We start from the raw sequence: 19874 nt of genomic DNA on the forward strand, positions 1-19874 counted from the left end.
GACAGGGAGGGAGGAACACACCTGTGACCCTGGTCTGACGAGCAGCTTTTAGAAACGAAAGGTGAAAACGACAAAGACTTCCGATCGTGTCATGTCTGACAGAGTAAATCAACTTCAAGACTTGTCAGGAGTATTTTCCATTCATATACTGCAGCTATGTTTGTACATGAAATGTGCATGTACACAGAAGAACAGAATTGTTGGATTAATATACTTTAGGATTTATATATTTATATATATATATAAATGTGTGTTCAGGGAACACGGAGAACATGAATGGAGGCCTCTGATTCAGCCAAGTCAGCTGTCCGTAACATTACCCAGTACTCAAACTCAAAGTTCAGAGTTTTATTTTAGTTTTTCTCCGGTTCATTTTCTTTTGAAAAAGTGAGCGATTAAATGACACATCTTGCAGAAAGAGGAGCATGAAGGAGAAGGGTGGGAGGAAAGTTATCTACAGGTAAAGAAAGAAGAGGAACAAAAAGGAGGGGAGGGTGAGAAGGGTGGGGCGGCCCGTTCCTGAAGCCCAAGTAGGAGGCGAGTCAGTCTGGTTCCTACCTAGCGGGCCAGCACTCTCTCTGCCCCCACCCCAACATCTCCATTTCCTGTCACCCACCCCCTCCTCCCCATCACAAACCCAAGACGTCGTTGCCAGGAAGCCGGCGGCCTCATTTGGTGAAGGCGGCCACCACGGCCCAGAGCAGCTCGTTGGCGTTGGGCTTGGCGCCCTCCCCCTCCGGCTCCAGGTCCAGAAGCTGCCTCACCCTCTTCATGGCCAGGTCGTACTGCTCGTCCAGCAGGGGGGCGAAGGCGTTCTCCAGCACGTCCGACGAGTGAGCCAGGAAGATGAGGGAGAGGAGGCGCTTGTCCATGCGCTGAGGGTCGTTCACCCATCTCTCCAGCACGGACTCCTGGACCTTCTTGATGAGCCGCTGCTTGATGTTGTTGTTGGTGAGCGGGTGGGTGGTCATGTCAAACAGCAGGAAGTTCTGCTTCTCCGTGGTGAGAACACCCTTCTCCACGAGGTTCTTGGCCAGACGCTCCCGGACGTTCCTCAGCTGGTAGTGCAGCTTCAGAGGGTTCCACGTCTCACCTGCAGGAACCACAGCACACAGAGGAGAACCGGGAGAGATTTCTGAAGTGAATATCGTGGAAATAAATGTTTAATTTATTTACCACACACACCTCACTACACAGGTGTGTGAGTTGAGGTGTACAGGTGTGTGTGGTGAGGAGGTGTGTGAGGTGAGGAGAGCAGGTGTGTGTGGTGAGGAGCAGGTGGGCGTCTCACCGCTGAGCAGCTCTATCCAGCTCTGCACGGTCTCAGGAGGTTGGGTCTCCTTGATGTGTTTCAGGGCTTCGTCCAGCAGCACATCCCCCGTCGGGGCATCCGACTTGCAGATCACCTGGAGAACAAACCACCAATCAGAACACACCACGCTGGGCGGCCCGGAGATCACCAGGGCAGAGCCAGTACCACGTAGGCTGAGGTCAGACCGCTACAACAGGTTTCTGATGATATAACTAATACTGGAAAAAACGCCACAGTTTATACTGATGACTTTCTCAAGTGTGATCTGCTGTGTGCCTTTTAAAAGAGAACAAACAATGCTCTTAAAAAGTTTTACATGTTTGATTTAAGCAATGGATTTACTATGTGCAACAGCTCCCTCTAATGGCAAAAACTTCACTACCAAGTCATGAGGAAGTCTGACAAGTCTGGGCTGCATGGTGACCTAACCCTGCCCTGCTCAGTCTGGTCTGGCCGTGTTTGCTGTGGGTGGGAGTGTTAAAACACACTCCTGCTGTGACTCTGCTTAGCCTCACTGGCCATGCTAACCCTGGCAGGAGCCACACACACCTAAAGGATACATGTCCTTGTGGGAAGCGGAGCTCTTGACAGGGTTATGACGCAGTTAGATGTGTGATCTTAACACAGATGCACACATTCACACACGGTGATGAGCCCAATGTACACACTGACAATCAAACACACACACACGCAGTCGTACACACACGCAGTTGTACACAACCACGTTCCCGCTCACCTTCCTGGCAAGCAGGCTCTTCCGTCGCATGCCGCATGCTTCCAGCTGCAGGCGTCCCCGCAGGGCCAGCTCTATGAGCATGCAGCCACGCAGCCCCGATGAGATGCAGTCGTTCCAGAAGGAGGTGTAGCCCTGGGGGCAAGAGGAGACGGGTTAGAAACCCCCCGCGGAACAAACACCATGCAGGGCCACTCTGGGGGGTCTGTTTAGTTAGTTTGTTCTCTGAGTTTTCCAGGGAGTGTTTCCCTTCGTTGAGTCAGGGTGGTTTTGGGGCAGTTCTGTGGGCGTATGTGTGAAGCCCTCTGTGACACTGCTTGTAAAAAGGAGACACGAATATACCTCTGATTTGATAGACATTTACAGTTAGGTCCATAAGTATTTGGACATTGACACAATTTTCATCATTTTGGCTCTGTATACCACCACAATGGATTTGAAATGAAACAAATCAAGATGTGCTTTAAGTGCAGACTTTCAGCTTTAATTTCAGGGTATTTACATCCAAATCAGGTGAACGGTGTAGGAATTACAACACATTTTATATGTGGCCCCCCCCCTTGTCCAAATACTTATGGACCTAACTGTACATTTAGCTGACGCTCTTATCCAGAGCGACTTTTAGTAAGTACAGGGACATTCTCCCCGAGGCAAGTAGGGTGAAGTGCCTTGCCCAAGGACAGGTCATTTTGCACAGCCAGGAATCGAACCGGCAACCTTCTGATTAATAGCCCGACTCCCTGACTGCTCAGCCATCTGACCGCCTATGATAGAGCAGGGAGAGTTCACAGGCACGTTGAGGTCAAACTAACACGTCGCTGCATCGCCCCAACCTAAAAACAAACTAGGAAGATTTCTGAAAAGAAGATTTGCCTGAAAAGCAGTTTGAACAGTACGACATCAACAGCAGCAAAGTCCAGCGCCTCCAACCACCATTGTGTGTGGTGAGAGATAGCTGGAGAGCTTCTCTACCAAAGGCAGTGTTGACAAGACTAGGGACATGTCCAGCTACTCTTTCCCAACAAACACGTAGGCGAACGAAAACAAAACTAATCTGAAGTCTGTACCTAGCAAAACGTTGATCCCAAACACAACAAGATGGCTGCCATCTTGTCTCTTACGGTTTCCTCTGTTTCCCGCCCTCCTTCCTACGCGTCTGAGTCGCTCTACAGTCACGTGGGTGCAGTTCCAGATCTGGTAGGAGCAGGAAGTGCTTGAGGGGAGGCAGGGGCCGGAACAGGACAGGCAACATAATGCGTCAACATCTACAACTGCTCTGTCATTAGGACGAAAACCTCACCATGCAGGGGAGACAGCTGGGAGTCATCTCTACCCATTTTATGTGTGTGTGTGTCTTGGTGTGTGTGTGTGTGTGTGTGTATGTATCTGTTTTCAGCGTCTTTGAAACCAATCTTGCAGCTATGAACTACACAACACAAAGAGAGGATTGTAAGGAAACAACAGTAAGTGTGAAATGATTCTAAGTCCTTTTTCCTCTGTGCCTGATGTTCCACTTACCTGGGGCTCACGAGGGCAGGGAAGCTACGTGAGATCTTGTGACTGTGTGGAATTGTGATGACTCTCTTCAACATGGTCATAAATGCCGGCAATTCACCGTTCTCCACAATTCATACCTCATGGTTTTCAGCGAGTGTCTCTGAATATGAATCACAGGAGGCTGGGAGACTCAGGCTGAGAGATATCTCAGTCAATATCTCAACAGCTTCCTTGCAAACTAATTCAAAATGTTTATGTAACATGACCAAGAGAAAAACACAGGATAAAAAGCCTGTGTGTGGATCTATGATCATTCTGATCTAGTCCAGGCTCCAGGCTTCCAGGGAGACATGTTGGTGATTACACAAACTGGCATTTAGTTACAGATATATTTTGCAGTAGCCTGTAGGGTTGAGGTATCGATGCAGCCATGATTCCCAGTTCAACAGGAGCAGAGCTAGAGATCTGGACGTTTAGGTTTGACTGCTAGAGAGACGCCAGTCGCTGTCAATGATTCTCCCAAAAAGCCCTGCTCTGAGTAGAGTCATGTCATGTCAATAACCCCTCTGAGGAATACTGGCTACCAACAAGGTCTATCTAGGTACAGATCTATCTACAATCCCCATGGACACAGACATGCCTGTAACCATGGTAAATGTACCTTGAAATAGGTACAGGCCAAGTCAGGGTAGCTTGTAGAATGAGATCTCAGAAAGATACATATGCCTCCCATTAGGAGAACTTGAGCTCTCATTTCTAGTTCCAACATCTTTATCCAGCAGGCAGGGCTAAACATGAGTTTGTTTGTTTTGACCATCTGTCCTGTAGACATAGCTCTTAACTACTCAAGAGGGAGTATATAGGCTCGACTGGTGATGGATATCTCGTCCTAATCACTCTGTTTACATAACAGGGATGGGTATAGCTCAGTGGCAGAGCATTACAGATATATTTCATGCCATCACAGCCCACTAACACTGCGCTCTTTCAGTCTTGCTTAGTTGCCGTGTTGTGGGCCTGGTCGCTGACTTCAGCCTGCTGGTCTGCCGTGAGACGGAACAGACAGCAATAACAGCATCTACACACTCTCAGTTGTGTTAACACCCCGCCCGCCCTCTGGCCACCAGAGAGCTAACACTTCCACGGAAGCTGTTTCCATGCCAGGGAAGCAGACATGACTGTGTGCACTGAGGCCGAGGCTGTGTGGAGACTAACCACTGTGAAGAGATGTGTGATGGGCAGGATTACCGTGAAGGTAGCCTCCTGTTTCCTGAGAACCAGACATACAACCTGTTCAACATGTCAAAAGCCGGGGGCACCCCCGTAGTTCACTGCAGTGGCTTGGGTTCGGATCCAGCCGGGGCCCTGGGCTGAATCTCCCTCCCACGAGGTAGGGTGTCCGTCGAGTCAAATTAGCGAGCAGGAGGAGCAGCACTGAAGCCAATTGGGGGATTGAGTTGTGGAGGGACAACTTGGTGAGCAGACCATGCTTAAACCTCCAAATGAAACGATACTTGTAGAAGTGAAGGATTCTGATGCTTTCTAAACCAACAACGGTGGCTTTAATAGCCCCCAGACTTGAAATCGCAAATTGTGACCTACAGTGATGGAATTGACTTAGCATCAGTGTTGTTGGCACATCTTTTCAGCAGTGTTACTTCCTGGATATTAAGTCAACATGTAATGTTTAATACAGCCGTTCTCATCAACTGTCAGGAATATCACTTTACTCTGTAGTCCTGGTTGTGATATAAGACCTGCTCTAAGTTTCTGAGTACGCCAGACAGTATGGAGTCACAGCAGTAGAGACGAAACACCATGAAAATCTGCACACTGTGTCTACATGGACAGTATGAAATATGCTGCTGAAGCATAATTCTACTTGCTGAATACTGTAAGTCTTGGAGCCTGGGGAATGAGGACTCTCAAATATTCATGACACTTCTCACTCAGGGCTACCTCTGGACCTCATCCTTAGTTCAGACAGATCCCAACACCAGCCCCAAACTGACTGAATCAACATCCTTACTGGTCTCAACTTTCACCCGATCACACACAACTCCACATTCGCACCCTCTCTTTAGCAGTCAAATAAAGAGCATGACGTAGAGTCTAAAGATGAAACACAGCTTCAAGAACAACTGGTTTTACAAAGTCTTGTGTCTATTTGAATGCCATGTGATACGTGTATGGGGGCGTGAGTTCAAGGAAGCAGGATTGCTAATGACAGAACCATCTACACCAGGGGTGTCGAATCCTGGTACTCAGTGGCCGCTGTCCTGTATGTTTTAGATGTTTCCCTGCTCCAACACACCTGATTCAAATGAATGGTCGTTATCAGGCACCCCTGATCTACACCAACCGCCCTGACATGAACACCTAAGCATTTAGCATCTTCAGCTTGCACACCCCTGGAAGTACTTCCAAGGCACGAGAACACGTGTTTAAACTACTGTTATCAGTAATTGACAGCGCATTCCTCAAATCCAATGGTTGTCCCTTATCTGAGGAAGAGGTTCACAAATTAGCTAACTACAACAACATGAGCTGTTGTTATGACTATCTTTTTTGAAAACACTGACCGGTTCATTACCTACAGAGACCCTATCCGAGATTAAAGCAGGGTTGAAAACAACCTTTGTACCATCTATGTGAGTCTAACCTTTCAAGTTGGTGAATTTGAGAACATTGTACTGATTGTCAATACAGAATAACAAGGGGAGGGGAGGTAACAGTACTGTGGTACTTTTAAAGCGTTTATGGAGGAAGGAATCTTATCTCCTTCATAAATAGAAATGCCACACCTTTATCCAACAACGGTTTATGAATTATACCATTTAAGATTTTACTTGCTTGTATTCTGAGATCTGGCAATATGACATTGCTACCAAATGTACCTAGAACAACAAATAGTTTATTCTTAACGATATGTTAAGTCGAGCCTGGAGTGGTGAACATACATTTTCAACATAGCTATGATAGAATGTCGTTCTTCACGTTAGCTAGCTATGCTAGTCTGTGCAAATACATTTGATTCCCGAGTGAAATGTGTTGGCTACCTAACTTTAACTTGATTAAGTTAGGTACCAACCCAACTAACTAGCCTAAGAGAACATTTTGCACACATCACAATAGTTATGTAGCTTAGCTAGCTAGGCTAGCATGCACAATTTCAAAACTAGGAACGTGTAGGCTAAACCAAACTAGACAGGTCAAACTTCATATTGAACTAGATATCCAGCTGTAGTTAACTTTCTAGCTAGCATGATGGGCTAGCTACGTCCCATAACATCTGATTTGATGGCCATCTACAAGACTAACTAGACGCTAGACTAGCTCGGTAGAATAGCTACAAGCGATAGCCATGCTAGTAGACGACGAAAACGTAAATGTTGACAAAAATATAGTGTTCGCTAGCTATCGTTTGCTGTCGTGCTAGCTTGCAATCGAGCCAGCGTTATATTATCAAGATGTATGAAATGACATTTAGCGTTTATACCTCGCGGTCTTTCAGTCCCAGGAGCAGTACTTCTTCCATGAGAGTGAGTCGAGTTTCTTTTGAGTCTCCCTTCTCTTCGTCGTCCTGTTCGTCACCGCGCCGTGGCTCAAAATCCTCATCCCCGGATCCTCTGTCCTTGTCGGTGGCAGCGCTACGAGAGGCCTCGGTCCGCCTCTGCACTAGGCCGGAGCTCCGCTGTGTCAAGGAAGTCATGTCTACCAATACCAAGTCCAAACAACAACGAAAAACGATACCCCTCGGACTCTGTGGCCGAGATCCTACACTTCTTCAGTTATGCCGACACATAGAAGTGCAGTCGAGTGTTTCGTCTATACTGACAACAACACAGCCACCAATGCCGTTACATTAAAAGCCACGGCGAAGCACTTGTGTTCTCCAGCTACCTGCCTCCCACTTCTTGCCTCGTTCACTCCAGCTAGCGAGTCCAGTTTGTCCAATATGGCGGCCAGTGATGACGATAGCGGTGGATGTGGCACTGTTGGAGGCTCAGGTAATCAAGAGAGGATGGGTGTGAGCATTTTAACTACTGAGAACAGGTGACAATAGATGGTGAAAGTTTGTGGGAGTCTTAAAACTGATTGTCGGAAACAGCTATGAAATGTCAATATTAATCTTTGATCAAATAATGCGTTTTCTGCTGTATTATATTTAGGCCTATTGTAGATTAAATTGGTCAAATATGGAGAGTCGTTATCTAAAAAGCAACCGAACTGGCAACTGCATTCCTTCTGGTACATTACATCACCAACATTTGAAAAACTGTCGGTGTGAGGTTATTGTGACATCTTGCATGGCTCCTTCAGGATTGTATTCTGCTAATCTAAGACTCACATAAAGCTTGGTCTAATCCAGATCAGATTATCCTCTAACATCCCATTCATTGCAATTCAACAGCAGAGTTGTCATTGTGCGATAGATCATACTTTGTTCGTAAACGTCAAAAATCCGGGAAATCTTCATCTCAAAATGCACCACTTCCTCATCAAAACACATTTACATTTCTACATTTCGCATTTGAGCACAAATGATTGGTTAATAGTGGGGTTACTTCAAGTGATTAAGAGATAAGAAGCAAGTAAAAGGCCAAATCTAGCCGTGGAAACTAAGAGTGACCGTAACTTGTTGCTGTATAACTGTATTAAAATACTCACATTCAGATGTGAAACGCAAAAATCTTTAATCATAGAATTAGCGTCAGCAATCCAAGGGAGCTATCATTAACATTGTAGTCATGCCCATCTGGTAATTTGGATCCATTTACAGTATTAGTGCGAAAAAGTGCAATTTAAATGTGAATTTCAGTATATGACATCAGTAGTGCAGGAAGTTATATAGGAAATATAAAGATACACTTTCTGTGAAATAACAGAAATGATGTACTTTCCTTTTCTGGATTTCAGTGCTAGCTGAAGCTAAAGGCAAATGCATCAAGGACAGGTTAAAGAATATAACAGTTTTGGTCCACGAGAAAAAGTCTACATATTGAAATGTCAATATCTGTAGGTATTTACAAGAACATGGTAAATGTGTCAAAAATGATCAGTGAAAACAATATTTCCATTAGTCTCACCTGCTTGAAAAAAGAAAAAAGACAAACTGACTTATACTTCAATGTCTGTATCAATAAAATGGATACATATACATTTAGAACAAAAAAGGTAAATACCTAATATATGTAAAAATCCTGATAATATTGTGACATTTATGGTATATATGAGACAGGGATGAATCTGTCAAGGTACTCACTCTGCAAGGTAATCATGAATTACAAATCTGTAACAGGTACTAAACCTATGGCTTCACCTTAAAACATTCTTAACAATGCTTCCTAATCCCCCCCCCCATTACACAGTGACACCCTCACATAAACCAGTTCCACAGCTTTAAAACCTCTTGACAGGGATAATGCACCTTAGTGACAAGAAAACAAGAGTATAAAGGTTCTTTCCCTGACAAACGCCTGTCTTATTCAGTAACTCGCTTTATGGACCAGGCTCCAGGTCCTCAAACTACTCTATTTATAAAGCTCTGTGAAATCATTATTCCTGTAAAAGGCAGTTATTTTTGCAGCCAGCAGATGGCTCTGACCAACTGCCAACGTCAAATAAACATTTTAAATCTGAGCACAATAATTTTCAGTCTATTATCAAGAGGCTGTTCAATATTGATCTTTTTACCCTTACCACCACCACCACATTTAATTAAATCAATGACTATAGGCACTAAGCTGTATTGCTCTTCAGTAATTCAATTTCAACAACTTCAAAGACAAATCTTATAAGAACGTTTTTGATACCATAAAAACACTGTTTTCAATCGGATACCATCCAAGTAACATATCAGAACAGTACTCTGACCTCAACAACATTTGACTTCTTTGGAAGTCTCTGGAAAAATGTCCTGAAACAATCAAGGCCACATAAACATCGTTGTAGGCAAATACATATTCCAGAATGTAAAAGAAAATTCTTAGGTGACAGAAGTCCCTTTTCTAGTGCAGTCCAGAACCACATTGGTCTCATTGCTCCAACATACTTTTTGGCTTGTTGCTTCTGGTTCCCCTGGCTCAAAGAATAATTCAGCACATCTAAGCAGTAATGGTTAGATGTGCTTGCATGTCGTTTCTAGGCTTTCTTATAAAAAAACAAGTGGGCAATATTGAAGTTTTGACATCTGTCCACAGTGCTCCATCCAAAAAAGTCTGAAAGATTTTGTGTGTGTGTTTTGAGTGTGTGTGTGTGTGTGTGTGTGTGTGTACCCTACTTAGGCAAAATGGTAATTTTAGGTAACTTTGACATGCTACATGAAACTTCTTGTTCTGGATAACCCTGCCAACATTTTGAGCATTCTGGTTCAAACCAGAACGCCTCAGAGGGCCTTCAAAGGTTTTTCCCCTACGGTATGAAGATGTCCCATACGTATGGGACATCTTCATACCGTAGGGGAAAAACACCTTTCTGACCTTTGAATTCCTGAGGCAGAACCCCCACCTGATCAAACTGGTATTGAACTGCCACAATATCCAAAAGGTGAAAAAAACCCAACACAATTTATCAAGTTACAAAATCAATCCTACCCCCACTGCATCGCCCTGCCCCCCAGGGGGGCGTGGCCCTGCCCCTCAGGGGGCGTGGCCCTGCCCCCCAGGGGGGCGTGGCTCTGGCGCTCAGACCAGAGTCTCGGGCTCGTCGTCCTGCTCGGCCAGTGGCCCAGGCACCAGCAGCCCCTGCAGCAGGCTGCTGGGGATGGCTGGCTTGAAGGACCAGTTCCTGTGCGTCACGAAGGGGTAGGACGATGACAGCCGCACCGCGTTCTTGGCGGCCATCGACCCAGCCTCGCCCAACACCCTGCCCCTCGCCCCACCGTGGTCGGTGCTGTTGTTGCGGTGGTCGGAGGCGATGCTGTTGTTGCGGTGGTCGGAGGCGGTGCTGTTGTTGCGGTGGTCGGAGGCGGTGCTGTTGTTGCGGTGGTCGGAGGCTGTACTGCAGGAGCGGTGCTGGAGTTCCCTCTGCAGGTCCTGCACCTCGCTAAGCAGATCAGCGACCTTACTCAGCACGGTGACCGGGCCGCCCCCGAAGATCTGGACCTCGTGGATCCAGCGGAGGTAGCGCTGCATCCAGACCCGCACAGAGGGCCCCGTCAGGCAGGGCAGCAGCAGGCCGTGGGGGTCCAGGGGCCTCCGCAGCCAGCAGGCGTAGAACTCCCTGAGGGAGGAGGGAGGCTGGGGGGAGTCAGGGGACAGCATCCAGCGGCTGACGCGCCGCACGCGCAGGATCTTCTTCAGGCTGTCCGTCTCGTCCCTGAAGAAGCCCTTCTTGGGAGGGGTTTTGAAGGCACAGCCGGGCAAGGACAGCTGCCTCTGGTGCTGCGGGGCACAGCCGGCAGCAGGGGGGATTTATTTCATTTGGGTGTTTTGTTCAAATCACACCTTGAGACAACTAAGTATGTAGTTGGGTCTTTCGAGTGTGCATTTGTACTAATTTAGTATTTGACCACAACCGGTACAATATAACACAAGCGTGTCCTACTACATTTACATTTAGTCATTTAGCAGACGCTCTTATCCAGAGCGACTTACAGTAAGTACAGGGACATTCCCCCGAGGCAAGTAGGGTGAAGTGCCTTGCCCAAGGACACAACGTCATTTGGCGACTACAATTTGAATAAAAAGTGACAAATGTCCGATAAATGAATAAACATTTACCTTAGGCCTGTGTGTCTTTCTGGCAGCTCGGTCCTGTCTGGACTTGTCGGTGTACAGAGGGTTAATGAAGAGATCTTGGGCCTTGCAGTCAAACTGCACCGACCAGTCCCACAATGGAGGACAGTTCAAAGGGCCTCTTTGTGCTTGAGGCAACTCCGCCTGCCAACACTAGCAGAGAGGAGGGCTGGGTGAGACTGGGGTGGGGAAACACTGTAGCACTAGCAGAGAGGAGGGCTGGGTGAGACTGGGGTGGGGAAACACTGTAGCACTAGCAGAGAGGAGGGCTGGGTGAGACTGGGGTGGGGAAACACTGTAGCACTAGCAGAGAGGAGGGCTGGGTGAGACTGGGGTGGGGGAACACTGTAGCACTAGCAGAGAGGAGGGCTGGGTGAGACTGGGGTGGGGGAACACTGTAGCACTAGCAGAGAGGAGGGCTGGGTGAGACTGGGGTGGGGGAACACTGTAGCACTAGCAGAGAGGAGGGCTGGGTGAGACTGGGGTGGGGGAACACTGTAGCACTAGCGCATGCAGACCACGGTCCACCTCCCAGCTGTGCCCGGCGTGGGTACACTGCAGTCTGTGTTACGTAAAGGACAGTGTGCTACAGAGGGAGGGAGAGAGGGAGGCGGAGAGGGAGGCAGGGAGGGAGGCAGGACAGAGGAGGATTGTTCAAGCCAAGCGTCAGGGCTCAGAGCCAGCCAGGCATGCAGGCTTTAAGGAAGATCTCACACAGACATAGTTCACATAAAAGTTGTTTTAGTTGAGTGAGATGCCATTACTAGTGTCTATGTCTACTACAGCTGTGCTTTAGATGTTGAGCGTGACAATTCCCCCCCGACTTCATATGGTAGTTCAGTAGTGCAGCGGTATCATTATATTTGTGACAGCGTCTGTATGTGAGCGTGTGTGAAAGAGTGAGTGTGTCTGCGTGCGTGTGAGAGTTACCCTGAGGAAGGTGGCCCTGTGATGGTGGGAGTTAAACAGGAAGGTGCTGAACAGCGGCACGTGCGTGCTGTCTGACAGCACGGTCAGGTAGGTCTCAGAGAACTGGAACGCCTGGCTGTACTGGTGCAGCAGCTGCCACACACACTCCAGGAAGAGCAGGAACACTGGAGCCTGGTTCTGGAGGGAGGAGAGGAGGGGAGGAGGGTGGGATAAGGGGAGGAGAGGATAGGAGGAGGGGAGGAGGGTGGGAGAAGGGGAGAGGAGAAGGGAAGGGTGGGAGAAAGGGAGGGGGGGAGGAGAGGGGACAGAAAAAAATCTGTAACATATATTTTGTCATTACTTAAGTGAGAGAACAGATGAACAGTGGTACCTGAGCAGGATGATTGCCCCCTCACCTCCTTGTCTTTGAGCTGGAGCAGGTTGCAGCGATCCAGGAACTTGTGTCCGCCCGCCACCCACTCCTTCTGCACCAGGCTCTGGAAGCCTGTCAGAGTCCTGTAGAAGGGATCCAGCATCAGCTGCACCAGGCTGGACACCACGCAGCACAGGTCTGACCCCCCCTCCTCTGGAGACAGCAGACACACACCCCCCGGGAACACAGGAGCGCAGGTTTCATTACACACGGCTGGGACACAACAGCACATCTATCCCCCCTCACATCAACTTTATATTGAGGAAATTATATTTAATGTCTGCATCCTCAGGTTATTAAATAAAGCTGTCTCACCCACATCGGAAAACAAACGCACGCCTCTGATGTACTACAATTATTCATTTTTTGATTACCTACCCATTATAAGAACATTTGAATTTTCCTTTTCCAGGCACTCAACCACTTCAACAGCTTTCTGGAGACATTGCCTGCAAGTTATAGAATGGTATTAGTAATAACAACAGGAACAAAAAACAAACAAAAAAAAAATAATAATATATATAATGTACTTATTTCTTAAACATAACATTTGTAAACCAAACTAACCTGATGATATCCAACCAGCCACAGTTCTCCAGAGAGGAGAACCATTTCACATCCGACACCCAAAACTCTGTTGTATTGTCTAAAGAGAGGACAACCAAACAATAAAGTAACACCATCTATGGAAGGTTTCATTTGCGAGCAAACATGTAGGGCATCTGTCAGGAAGTGAAAACGTTTCACGTGCCTGGATTCCAGCCTTGCCTTCACCTCTCCCTCTCCCTCTCCCTCTGCCTCTCCCTCTCCCTCTGCCTCTCCCTCTGCCTCTCCCTCTGCCTCTCCCTCTGCCTCTCCCTCTGCCTCTCCCTCTGCCTCTCCCTCTGCCTCTCCCTCTGCCTCTCCCTCTGCCTCTCCCTCTCCCTCTGCCTCTCCCTCTCCCTCCCAGTGTTTCCCACAGAATGTGATTATATTTTTGGAGGTAGTTGAAAACATTTGGGGCTCAGCCCAAACCTTTATCCTAGTATCGGTTAGATGTGAGTGTAGATAGGGACTTCAACAAGTAATGTGAGCTTGGCTAGATTTTTTTTTTTCTTTGCACGTTTTTTTCATGTCACACTTCATTTACAAACCATAGAATAAAGCATCAAAAAGCACCAGTCCTAAAACATGGTCCACTGACCGATGAGGAAGAAGTGCTTGAACTTGTTGTATGACTGCTGGACGTCCTGCAGGGAGGGCAGCGTGTCAGACAGGTCTTCAGTCTTCACAGAGTACAGGTAGTTAGCTGCCACGGCTGTCAACATCCTGACACACACACACACACTTACTGTGAGACAACAGGAAGTGCTTCTGGCTTCTGCTAATAAGACACTTATTATTTATAAACCCGTTTTCTACTGCTACTACGCCACATTTTAGATGTCAGAAATTTCACATTTAAATGAAGTGATTTTGAGATTTGTCCCTCACCTTTCCATGTAGGCCTGGGAGAGGGTGTCCTCGGGCAGCACAGGCAGGGAGGACGTTTTAAACAGAGCACATCCACTGTGGTGAGACCAGCACCACATCTGAGACACACCACCCAGAACACAGGTCAGGGGTCAACATGCAGACAGGTTACAGGTTACAGACCCCGCTATGTACAAGCCCAGTAAAAACTCATCCAATCAGCTTCAAGGAGGAGAATAGCAGCCAGACACGTCCTCAGACAGGACAGCGAGGGGACACGTCCTCAGACAGGACAGCGAGGGGACACGTCCTCAGACAGGACAGCGAGGGGACACGTCCTCAGACAGGACAGCGAGGGGACACGTCCTCAGACAGGACAGCGAGGGGACACGTCCTCAGACAGGACAGCGAGGGGACACGTCCTCAGACAGGACAGCGAGGGGACACGTCCTCAGACAGGACAGCGAGGGGACACGTCCTCAGACAGGACAGCGAGGGGACACGTCCTCAGACAGGACAGCGAGGGGACACGTCCTCAGACAGGACAGCGAGGGGACACTTACTGGTAGTCCTCGTCCCTGGAATGCAGTCAGGTCCTCGTCAGCAACATCTGATGGGACGATGAACACCTGAGGTAACCTGAAGGAGAACACAACACACTGGTAACCCTGGTAACCACTGGGCCAGTTTAGCGTGTTTTTAAACTCCATGTCAACGCTGTGATGGTGAAATATGTTTTACTCTAACAACTCTGATCATGTCGTGTCCAGGTCTGACAGACAAGCATCAGGCATTTTCTTAGTTATTTCAGCCAAGGACACGATTGCAATCTGAAGTAGTGATTTCATAAAAAATTAAATAAAGAATATTTACTAAAAAGGTATTTTGTTCTAGATAGTATTTTTTCAGTTATTTTTGTTGTTGCCCTGATCTTAAATAAAGAACCCTGGCTGAAAGTGGTATTGTTGAGTCTTCCAATCACATTCATGGGTTTAAAATGCTGGCGTGTTCCTGACAGATGTACTGACATGGACCTACTCTGGACTGAGCTCAAAGCTGGCGTGTTCCTGACAGATGTACTGACATGGACCTACTCTGGACTGAGCTCAAAGCTGGCGTGTTCCTGACAGATGTACTGACATGGACCTACTCTGGACTGAGCTCAAAGCTGGCGTTCTCCGTGACCAGCCTGCAGCTTCCCTTCACTCTCCTCATGTCCTGCGCCCAGTCCTCCACGCTGTCGAACAGCAGCGTCCTCTCCTTCCTCTGCTTCTCTGGAGAAACAAGCAAGCTGCGCTTCAGCTGTGCCCTGTGGACATCGCCACAACCATCCACATCCGTTTACAGGCATCTCAAGCACAGGCTTTACACTGCTATAGTGTTTACAGATTTGTGTTGTATTTTGTTATCCCACATCACCCTGTCACACCCTCTCTACTGTCCATTCCTAACATGCCAGGGGTTCATGGCAGCCTCTTTCACACTGAAGTCAGCATGACCACCCGGCTGAGGAGAGCCTCTCAGGAATGCAGCACCAGCCTGCTGCGGGGCCCACACAGCAGGGCAGAGGGAGCCCCCTCCATCATGCCCAGAGGACCAGCCTGCTGCGGGGCCCGCACAGCAGGGCAGAGGGAGCCCCCTCCATCATGCCCAGAGGACCAGCCTGGGGTGAACTCACCACAACACTGGAGAAGAGGAGGCACCCCGGTAGCTCACTGGAGAAGTGTGTGTACCGTGTAGGCTGAGGGCTTACCACAGCGGCCTGGGGCTGACATCAGTCTGGGCCCTTTGCTGCATGTCTTAAAGGCTCCCTGCCTTTCCTGTCACGCTTCACTTACAACTGTCCAATAAAGCATGGAAAATGCCCCCCCCACAAAAAATATTTTTCTAAAAAGGAAAAGTGCATCCAAAAGGTCTCTCTCTCTCCAGCCGGAGGTCTGTAGTTGCTCTTTCAGGGATGTGGGCCTGGTTCTGCAGCGCTGGAAGGTTTTAACGAGCTCTGCGCTAATTGTGTTTTGAATGGAGGCCATGTTTTACTGAGGTCTCCCAGACTTATTGAATTTCCCTCTGTGGCGGTGCTGCTTGTTACTTTTGATTTTATGGACAAGAACAATTAGCCTCGTATGCAGAGTGGGAAAGTGAGAACTCTGAGAACTGATGTTTCATTCTTACTCGAACTTGGCCGTGTGATTCTATCAAGGGGGTTTCTCAGTGAAAGGAGAGCCTTAGAGGATGTCAAAAAAAGGTTGAAATATAATTTTCTCGAAATGAAGGGCAAATTTTGCATAACCTTGTGATCTTTGTTCAGTGTAATGACTCACCTGGACACGAAGTCTTCTCACAGTAGGAAAAGGCAAAGACACACTTGAGTGACTTGGGCTCCAGACAGTGATGGATGATGCCTTGGAAGATCTGCCAGGAAACAAGACTCATCACTCACCACACCAAACAAAAAAACATTAATCTGCTTCTGCCAAAACAAAAAGAGAGTAAAGATATGGAGTTGATCTTGTGTTTTCTGGGGCAGAGAGAGCAGTACCCGTTTGGAGTCATCCTCTTTACAGAAGGTGAGTGTGAAGTGAAAGACTCGCAGGTCTTTGCAGTGGATGATCATCTTGGAGGGGTACTTGTTCTTCACCAGGCTGCCGGTCATCAGCTTCTTCTTGTCCTCGTAACCTGCCGGGGAGGACACGGGCGCCGTGACAACCCTGCTCTTTCTTTTCTTTTCTGTTTATTGCCATTTTCAAATGAACACAAAAAAATTACAGTTGAATTCAGAGGTGAATAACAAAATATGACAGCTTGTCTGTGACTGGTTACATTATGGGTCAAATGACATGAGGAGCTTTGTCCTAAATTGACCCTCAAAGACTCTGGAAGCACACACAACTCAGCGCACAAGTCATCTAGACACAGTAGAATGGATCCTCACACACACAGAGACGATCTGAAGAGTACAGACCACGCTCTGTGTGGCTAAATATAACAACACCACATCTCTGTCGGCCCAGCGCCCTCTTCATGATCGCATGTCTACCTCTAAAAACACTTTGGTGCTGGAGGGAGAACTGGTTTGAAGTCCTACCTCCGTAGATGCTGTCCACACATGATAGAGGAATATCATTTTCTCCATACAGCTTGTTCTTGAAGAGCTGGGCCTGAACATCGGAAGAAATCGAAACGATGGGTGAGTTAAGCTTCATAAAGACTTGACAAGAAACAACGTAACTCTAGAAGAGGAAGTTGCGAACTTCCCCCTCTAGTAGATAAGAGTAGCCTGACTCAACCGCAGTGTCCCAAAAATAAGAAAACGACAGCCCACAAGTGAATGTTTAATGTAAGGAAGTACTTTCAGTTGGTACTTTCTGCACTACTGCCAAATACATAAGGCCCAGGTTCAAACCCTCCATCCGAGAGTAGGGAACTCAGTTCCTGAGATGACATCTGTAAGGGGGAGGCCAGGGAGAGGGAGGGCTGTCTCTCTCGGTCCCCACCTCATTCTAGGCTCAGGCTAGGCCTGGTTAAGATACGAGGCTTCTGAGTTACAGCAAGGCCTAGATACTTTAAATGTTGCATCTTAGTTGGCTTTCTGTGTGTGCGTGCAAACGTGGCTAACTCACCTTCTCCACCGACGGCTCGTCACTGACAAACGACACGCGGAAGTTGGTGCACACGAGCGTGCCGAACACGCCCCGCTGAGAGAGGTCATCCTGCGTGTACCTGAGCACCGTGCTGGCACTGCAGAACACCACCTCACCTGAGGGACGACCCACACCGCAGACACATGCCTGTCACAGCCAGTTTGTTTTCACATGTGGCTGGGACAGCTTTCTGTAATAATTGTAGCGTGTTTGTCAAGACTCACCTGGTAACAACACGGGAAGATTCTCTTTTCTGGACGGTTCCTTCTCTGACTTGATCTCCTACATTAAAGCAAGGCAGAGAACAGTCTGAGTTCAGCCTGGGTTACTGGTCAACACCCTCAGACAGGAGAGCAGGAGCCTCACCTCAATCACACTTCTGACAGGAACACTAACTACACAAGACTTAAGAGATACATCAGCCTATGCTACAAAGTCACCCCTGACGTTACACAACATGGGGTCTGATGACAGTGGGAGCTCAAGATAAGGGTTAAGCTTTCTGACATCAGCAGAACCAACTGCAACACCATCGCTTTGTTGAAGTTACGACTCAATCGGTGGAAACTTCCCTGAACAACATTTCTCAACTTAAGTGTTTTGTGTAGCATATTATGGCCATGAGAAATAGGCAGTTTGGTTTTAAAACAACCCTCACCTATGCTCTGGAAGACTTTGGACACAAATAAGGTTCTTTAAGAGTGTCTGAAACGTTCACCTTGGCACAGCAGCTACACTATTTGAGAGAAGTACTCAAATAGCCTTAGAGTAAACTTGAAAGTTGTAGCTGGTTCGGTACACATCAGTACTAAAGGTGAATCTTTGACTCAGAGCTTGTAAATCTACACCCACTGGGCCTGTCAAGAGGAGGGAAGGAGGTCCCCCTTTCAAATGGTCATGTTGGCTACCCTACCTGTAACAGGCAAAAGGACGGTGGCTATTTTGCTATAAAATTGCACAAGCTTTCGTTTCAGCACATTTTTTAAGATAAGATTTGATCTAACCGAGCAGTCAAAGATCACATCGTTCAGATATAGTACAGTCACTAAAACTTGTGGAACAGGACGTGATGTGGAATCCTGTCAAATTAATTTATGTCACATGTAGTTAAATTGTCCCTAAAATAATTCGAAGTAATTCAACATCAGGCAAGTCACTGTAAATTAATCTGACCGCGCTCTCTTGTCTCTTGTCCGTCTCATAATTTGCGCTATCAAGTGTCACTGATTTGAGAGTACCGCACTGTCACAGGACCCCACTTCCAGTCCGAATGAGAAGAGGACCCGGAAAAAAAAACTGCATTCAAAACAGCCCGTACACAGAGGAAACTGATGTTATTTCCAGCTAGAGTAACCGGTACTGGCAAAAACGAAACCCCACCCTTACCAATTCATGTTTACTAAATAGCTAGACGTCAATACACTCAAACTAACGCAGCCGCTAGCTAGTTCAGTTAGCTACTAGTAGCATTGCTAGGACCTGTCCCGTTTGAAGCAGTAGATTTCACTAGGCATCTGAGGCTTTGTCGTAGGTTCAATAAACTCGCTAATTCATTGCATTTTCATCTCAGTATTTATGAGCGAAACGACTTACCTCGGGAGTGACATAAGAAACGAACGACGGTTTGGCAGACTTCACAACCCCGCTACCCAAACTCAACATATTGCCAACTTTCCCGATAATAAAAGGTGCTGCTCCAAACAGTTGGCTATTCGAAACACTACTACCCTAATGAACCTGCTATTTAACTGACCGCGCCCATAAACTGCTCCTATTGGTCGGTTTTGGATGAAGCTATAAGACCTCACTGTTCTATTGGATGCGGATGCTGTCAATCTATTTTCTACCAGTTGACAGTATCTACAGCCAATGGGAGGGAGGGAGGAAGGAAGGGGGGGGGGGGGAGGGGGGAGAGACGGAGCTTGTTTATACATTTTACTACACGAAACGGCATTAGGCCTAAATAACTGAATCAGGTCACATCTAACATTGACATGCAAAGATTTCTTGCCTTCAACGACTCTCCAGTCCTAAAGCCTTTGTATACGACCAGCTGCCTAAAAAACGAAAACGCGGTTATGAATATAAATACATTTTGGTTGTGCCCCCTTACAAGTGGATTAGCTGCCGTTTTAAATCATAATGGTTTACCTATGTT

The 19874-nt window shown here is 47.4% G+C and overlaps 2 protein-coding genes across 3 annotated transcripts; both read right to left on the minus strand.

Annotated features, from left to right (window-relative positions):
• Positions 1-340: 340 nt before the first annotated feature.
• On the minus strand, positions 341-7471 carry golph3a (golgi phosphoprotein 3a). The gene is made up of 4 exons (XM_067228357.1): positions 7042-7471; positions 2049-2180; positions 1292-1406; positions 341-1093 (listed from the first exon to the last, which is right to left on the minus strand). Exons 1-4 carry the CDS (start codon positions 7252-7254, stop codon positions 669-671), a joined length of 885 nt encoding a protein of 294 aa, XP_067084458.1. The 5' UTR covers positions 7255-7471; the 3' UTR covers positions 341-668.
• Positions 7472-8222: 751 nt separating this feature from the next.
• mtmr12 (myotubularin related protein 12) lies at positions 8223-19406 on the minus strand. 2 transcript variants are annotated; one of them, XM_067228314.1, is made up of 16 exons: positions 19310-19406; positions 17941-17998; positions 17696-17832; positions 17161-17233; positions 16615-16751; positions 16397-16487; positions 15226-15349; positions 14639-14714; positions 14097-14194; positions 13807-13931; positions 13191-13269; positions 13002-13072; positions 12607-12776; positions 12212-12388; positions 11267-11434; positions 8223-10927 (listed from the first exon to the last, which is right to left on the minus strand). In XM_067228314.1, the coding sequence occupies exons 1-16, from the start codon at positions 19376-19378 to the stop codon at positions 10229-10231; spliced, it is 2352 nt and encodes a 783-aa protein (XP_067084415.1). In that variant the 5' UTR covers positions 19379-19406; the 3' UTR covers positions 8223-10228. The 2 variants fall into 2 exon arrangements, with proteins under 2 accessions (XP_067084415.1, XP_067084414.1); XM_067228313.1 differs by having other exon boundaries at positions 16615-16802.
• Positions 19407-19874: the final 468 nt, after the last annotated feature.

The sequence above is a fragment of the Osmerus mordax genome, chromosome 24, assembly GCF_038355195.1.
Source record: "Osmerus mordax isolate fOsmMor3 chromosome 24, fOsmMor3.pri, whole genome shotgun sequence".
Lineage (NCBI taxonomy): Eukaryota > Metazoa > Chordata > Actinopteri > Osmeriformes > Osmeridae > Osmerus > Osmerus mordax.

Excerpts from the sequence above, each read along its gene's own strand:
- golph3a (XM_067228357.1), bottom strand. The coding sequence starts at position 7,254 with ATGACTTCCTTGACACAGCGGAGCTCCGGCCTAGTGCAGAGGCGGACC. Across the intron at positions 2,181-7,041 it reads TGGGACTGAAAGACCGCGAG|GGCTACACCTCCTTCTGGAA; the intron begins GTATAAACGCTA and ends TCTTGCCCCCAG. Across the intron at positions 1,094-1,291 it reads CTGGATAGAGCTGCTCAGCG|GTGAGACGTGGAACCCTCTG; the intron begins GTGAGACGCCCA and ends TGGTTCCTGCAG.
- mtmr12 (XM_067228313.1), bottom strand. The coding sequence starts at position 19,378 with ATGTTGAGTTTGGGTAGCGGGGTTGTGAAGTCTGCCAAACCGTCGTTC. Across the intron at positions 17,833-17,940 it reads TCTTCCCGTGTTGTTACCAG|GTGAGGTGGTGTTCTGCAGT; the intron begins GTGAGTCTTGAC and ends GTCGTCCCTCAG. Across the intron at positions 15,350-16,396 it reads TGAGAAGACTTCGTGTCCAG|AGAAGCAGAGGAAGGAGAGG; the intron begins GTGAGTCATTAC and ends TTGTTTCTCCAG.